The sequence below is a fragment of the Cornus florida genome, unplaced genomic scaffold (genome assembly GCF_030987335.1).
Source record: "Cornus florida cultivar Cherokee Brave unplaced genomic scaffold, ASM3098733v1 CherokeeBrave_3.0.0_Hap2_Chr05, whole genome shotgun sequence".
Classification (NCBI taxonomy): Eukaryota; Viridiplantae; Streptophyta; class Magnoliopsida; order Cornales; family Cornaceae; genus Cornus; species Cornus florida.
The window spans coordinates 95,136,239-95,141,386 of record NW_026775575.1 but is presented as its reverse complement, the minus strand read 5'-3'; the positions used below and the strand labels follow the sequence as shown (position 1 = coordinate 95,141,386).

The following is a 5,148-nucleotide window of genomic DNA, read 5'->3' as shown; positions in this document are numbered from 1 at the left end:
TATTTATCTGGAAAAATAAGCATGCTTAAATGGAAATTAATTGAAGTTTTTAAAATCGACTGTATATTGTACAGTTATGGTACTGTTTGGAGGAGTTGTATACGTAGTCCTACTTTGTAAATTTGAAGGACTGCAATAGGATTTCTAAATCTTATATTGGATGTATAATTTGATCATACATATATTAAACTATATTTATGCTAATTCTGGAGTATGGTTGATAAGTATCTATTACTGTTTTGTCAACTTTGTTAACTAGAGGGTTGTATGTACCAGTATGCGATGGTGACATACTAGGTATGGACTAGTTCAAATACTAAGTCCTACCTAATTTGGATTAAGTTACTGATTAACCATATAGGCTAAGTCCATCACCTACTTGTGTCATGTCAACAAAATAGTTGAATGACTTAATATGATTTCAGAATGGATGATTATACATATATCAGACCATTACACAGATGGATGGTATTTTATATTAGGAGGAGTACGGACTTTATATATTTATTATATTGTGCCATGGTATGAGCTTGAGTCTCAGGACCATGGTTAGGGTGCGTATATTGCCTAAGATGGATAACTGGGCATAGGTGTTGTTCCCTGGTAGGTCTAGGTCCACATGACCACATTATGTGCGATTTGCATGGTATCTCTACTCAGGCTGAGACAGACCTATTGGACTAGCAAGCGTCCTATAGTGTGTACTATATATAGTTATGGACTACTCTAGATATTGTTGGGCTATCTAGGATGTATTTGGGCTATCAGATTACTGTACGGATTGTAGTAGAATAGGACTTGCATGTGGGCCTGACCCACTCTTTTATTTTTCAGGTGTTTGTTAGTTCCAGGGCTAAAGCTTGGACGTGCAATGCAGATACAGACATTCATTCCTCCGACTACGTAGGAATCCTTTCTATGTTTAGCTTTAGATTCTATTTCTGATGTTTTAGTTTCTATTGGGATTTTTAATAAGGGGTCCACTGGATGGATTCCCGAGTTGTTAAACTTATGGAGTTTTGGAGTATCGGATTTTAATAATTATATTTTGAAATTTTTTAATTAGCATTCCTTCAGTTTATTATTTTTATTTCTTATTTCGCTTTGTATTCTGTGTTCAGTTACATATTAATTGTTTGATATTCCCTCGGGTTTGGGCCTAAGCCTGATCAACCCATGTCTCGGATCCGAGGGGTATCACAGTAACTGCTTATATATAATATATTTGTAATAATACTCACATTCACTAACACGTAGGACTGGGTTAACGGACTATCACTGCCACCGGCGTCTCCTAAAACAACGGTTTCATTTGATATCTAAAACAAAAAAAATGTTAGTTTCTTCCACTCACGAGTGTTTTATGATGAAGGATATAATGTTTCGAACTTGAATTTATTTTGTTCGCATGTTCAAATAGTTAAACAATGAAATAGCAATGCGTGCGATAGTAACATATACCTGGCCTGTTGCTTTCGTTGACTTCCTCATTTTCCCACTATTTAACTCTATGGCTGGTTTTAGCTTTTTAAATCGTCCTTTAGAGGTATCTTTAACTTCAGGGACATGGGAATTGTTCCACAATTACTTTTCCCCCTTTTTTTTCAATTACCCTTTGCAATTTTCTCTGCAAACCTACAACCACAAGTTATTTGTACTGTTTTTTTCTAGTCCAGTGCTTTTTCTAATAGATCATTATATCCTTCGGGGTCATGCGATGCAATGGAAGATATTTCAGTCAGTATACGGTAAAGCGTCCTATGCCGTCACCTAATCTCAAGTTGAGGATCCAGATTTACGTCAGTGGAAACAATTTCCTCCAACCTGCCATCTCTAGCATTTCTAGTCCACCCTTTTATTATATATCGCGAAGGCAACTCATTCACAAACATGCAATCTTTAAGGATTTTCAGACTGTGCCTGCACAAATAGCCCTCTCTTTGAAATTTACAACATGAGTATGACAATTCAATGTGTTGCACCCTGTCCTCACCAGCAACTTTATAAACACGGTGTCCATTGTTATCCAAGTCACTACAACTAATAACAGCCTGACTCGCAAGAGCAGCTAAAAAATCCTCCTGGAAAAGCTGAAATATTGCCTTAGTGTACACCTTCCCCGCTTGACGTAATATGTGGTACTTTGTTTTTAATTCCGGTTGCCTCTCCAGCAAGCCATACTCAGCTTCATACTCATTGAAGCTTTCACTCAATTACGTGCTACTCATTCCTGCAGACCAGTTGAGTTTGAAAAATGCCAGGGCCCATTTATGTCTTAAATCTAACAAAGTGGAAAGCCACTTATTACCAGCAACACCATACTCTGCAATCATTAAATCCCATTCCGTGATAAAATCATCCTCCTTCTCAATTTGGAACATTAATTTTGAGATGACCTTCTTTATTCCTTCAACGTGTTTAAATAGAAACATTAGGTTATTTTGCGCATTATTCATTAAATGCCAAACACATAAATGATACTTCGTCACCGGCATGACCTGCATGATTAATTAACTTAATACCCATATTGCAAACATGCAAATCCAAAAAAATACAACTGACTGAAATAATACGATTGTTTCAGCATGAAACAATACAAGAATGGAGATGCATGAAAGTTATTCACCTGCTTTAATGCCTTCACCTTTGCAGCATCTTGATCCGTAATAATTGTCTTTGGCGCTTTTTCGCCCATCGCTTTCAAGAACATTTCAAATAAGCAGACAAACGAATCCACTGTTTCATCATACATTAAGGCTACTCCAAACACAGCGGTTTCCTGGTGCTGATTCATACCCAAGAAAATTGCAAATGGCCTATTGCCGTGTACCACTTTGTATGTTGTGTTGAAACTGATAACATCTCCAAACTAGCCATAATCAATGATCATTTTACAATCTGACCAGAATATATTCGTAATCATTTGCTCAGTATCCAGTTGCAAGGAATAGAAGAACGAAGGATCTTCACAACCACGCGTCTCAAAATAATCCACAAGCCATGCCGCCTCTCCATAAAGAAGCTCATTTTGTCTTCGCGTCCTTAGATAATTTTTAAGATCCACTTTCAAGTACCGGACTGATTCTTTGCCACCAGACTGCCTTCCCATCAACTCATATACATTACAAGCCGGAACTCCTGAATCCAAAGCCAACTCAACATCAATGGCCTGGATTGAGGATATTCGTCACTGGGCCGGCATCATGTGGCTGCATTCAGCAATTATGAATGGATGGTTGTGACTTTCTACAAATTTAGAAACTACATACTTTGCCTTTGTCTTGTCATATCTAATAACCATTCGTACACTGCAATTGGTTCGTGTTTCAACCTGGGGAGTCTTTCTAAATACATCCCGTTTGTCAGTCCCCTTTACACCTTCCTTGCTATAAACAAACGCCCTTGATGTAATTTTTCCATTAACTTTATTGCCATACTCCTTTCAGATACTAAAACCAATTCGACCACCATATGCATTGTAAAAATCATATGCCTCTTCCTCACTATCAAACTCCATTTTATACCTTGGTTTCCATTTCATCACTTCCAATTCTACAATAGCAACGTTTCGTCCGTTTGTTGTGTCTTGAATATTATTTACTTCACCTTCCATCTGAACACCTCAAATACAAAACCTTTTCTCACATATGCACAAAATATTGAATTAACAAAAAATAATATTACTTCTACATTCCAAGTATGTTCCATCTCAATGGTTCAAATACAAAACATTTTTACATGTAAGACCAATCAAATAAAAAACATTTTCACATGTATGAGAAATTAAATTTGACATATATCTCATTCATTTCATTTCTTTGCATGTATCAATCAAGTATATCCCAGACAAACGACAATAAAAATCCTTGTTGCCACAACAGAACATATATGTCCAACCAACTGATGCTAATTTCACATACACTTTTTGAAAATGTTGGGATTAATATTACGCAAAATTTGGGATTTACGTTACCAAACAGTTGGGATTCATCTTACGAAATAGTTGGGACTCACCTTAGGAAAAATTTGGGATGTACCTTTCAAGAAGTTGGGATGTGATTTACGAAACCTATCGGATTCACATTAGGAAAATTTTGGGATATACTTCACAAATACTTTGGGATTTATATTATGAAAATTTTGGGATGTAAGTTAAGAAAATGTTGCGACTCACTTTACAAAAATATTGGAATATAGATAAGAAAGAATTTGGGATGCTTATTAGGAGAAATTTGGGATGCAACTTAGGAAAATGTTGCGATGCAAGCCCAATGACCAAACATTTTCTTAACATTGTAACATTCACACTCTGAAACACTCTTTTCCGGTCAGTCATGTACCCTAAAAATCCTCTCATTTTTTATCCTAACAAACAAACATTCAATCCCCTCATAACTGCACAATAAAATAGCGATGAATTCAAATTCACCAATAATTTTCTATTTTTGGGTTTTGGGATGTACGTTAGGAAAATGTTGTGACTTATTTTACAAAAATATTGGAATGTAAATAAGGAAGAGTTTGGGATGCTTATAGGGAGAAAGTTGGGATGCAACTTAGGAAAATGTTGCGATGCAACCCCAACGACCAAACATTTTCTTAACATTGTAACACTCACACTCTGAAACACTCTTTTTCGGCCAATCATATACCCTACAAATCCTCTCATTTTTTATCCTCACAAAAAAACATTAAAACCCCTAATAATTGATCAATAAAATAACGATCAATTTTCTATGTCTGGGTTTTTTACCAAAATTGTGTTTATATATATATATGTGTTTCTGCCATTCAGTTCTTATGGAAATAAGATGATTTCCTAAAAAATCAAATCTCAAAATTATGAATAGTACCTAATTAGGGTTGGAAACAAGGCGATTTCCTGCTTCGATTTGGAAATACATTCCCGCTTAGCTTTGGAAATACACTGCTGCTTCATTTTGGAAGGAAATCAGAATCTGCAATTTCATTGCGACTGACAAAACCACTGCTTCTATTTGGAAACAATTTATAACATTCAAATTTTAGGTTGATTCACACAACAATCGCTGCTTTTGGATTCTATTTGGATAGAAATAAATTTCTAAAATGGCTTCATTCATTTTTTGGGAGAGATGAAGGCTAGGGTGAGATTTTATTTCTATTTCA

The 5,148-nt window shown here is 35.7% G+C and overlaps 1 protein-coding gene across 1 annotated transcript; it reads right to left on the bottom strand.

Moving 5' to 3' along the window:
* Positions 1-1,766: 1,766 nt before the first annotated feature.
* LOC132309762 (protein FAR1-RELATED SEQUENCE 3-like) lies at positions 1,767-3,517 on the bottom strand. Its single transcript, XM_059808046.1, has 5 exons — positions 3,457-3,517; positions 2,904-3,138; positions 2,627-2,852; positions 2,309-2,498; positions 1,767-2,185 (listed from the first exon to the last, which is right to left on the bottom strand). The coding sequence occupies exons 1-5, from the start codon at positions 3,515-3,517 to the stop codon at positions 1,767-1,769; spliced, it is 1,131 nt and encodes a 376-aa protein (XP_059664029.1).
* Positions 3,518-5,148: the final 1,631 nt, after the last annotated feature.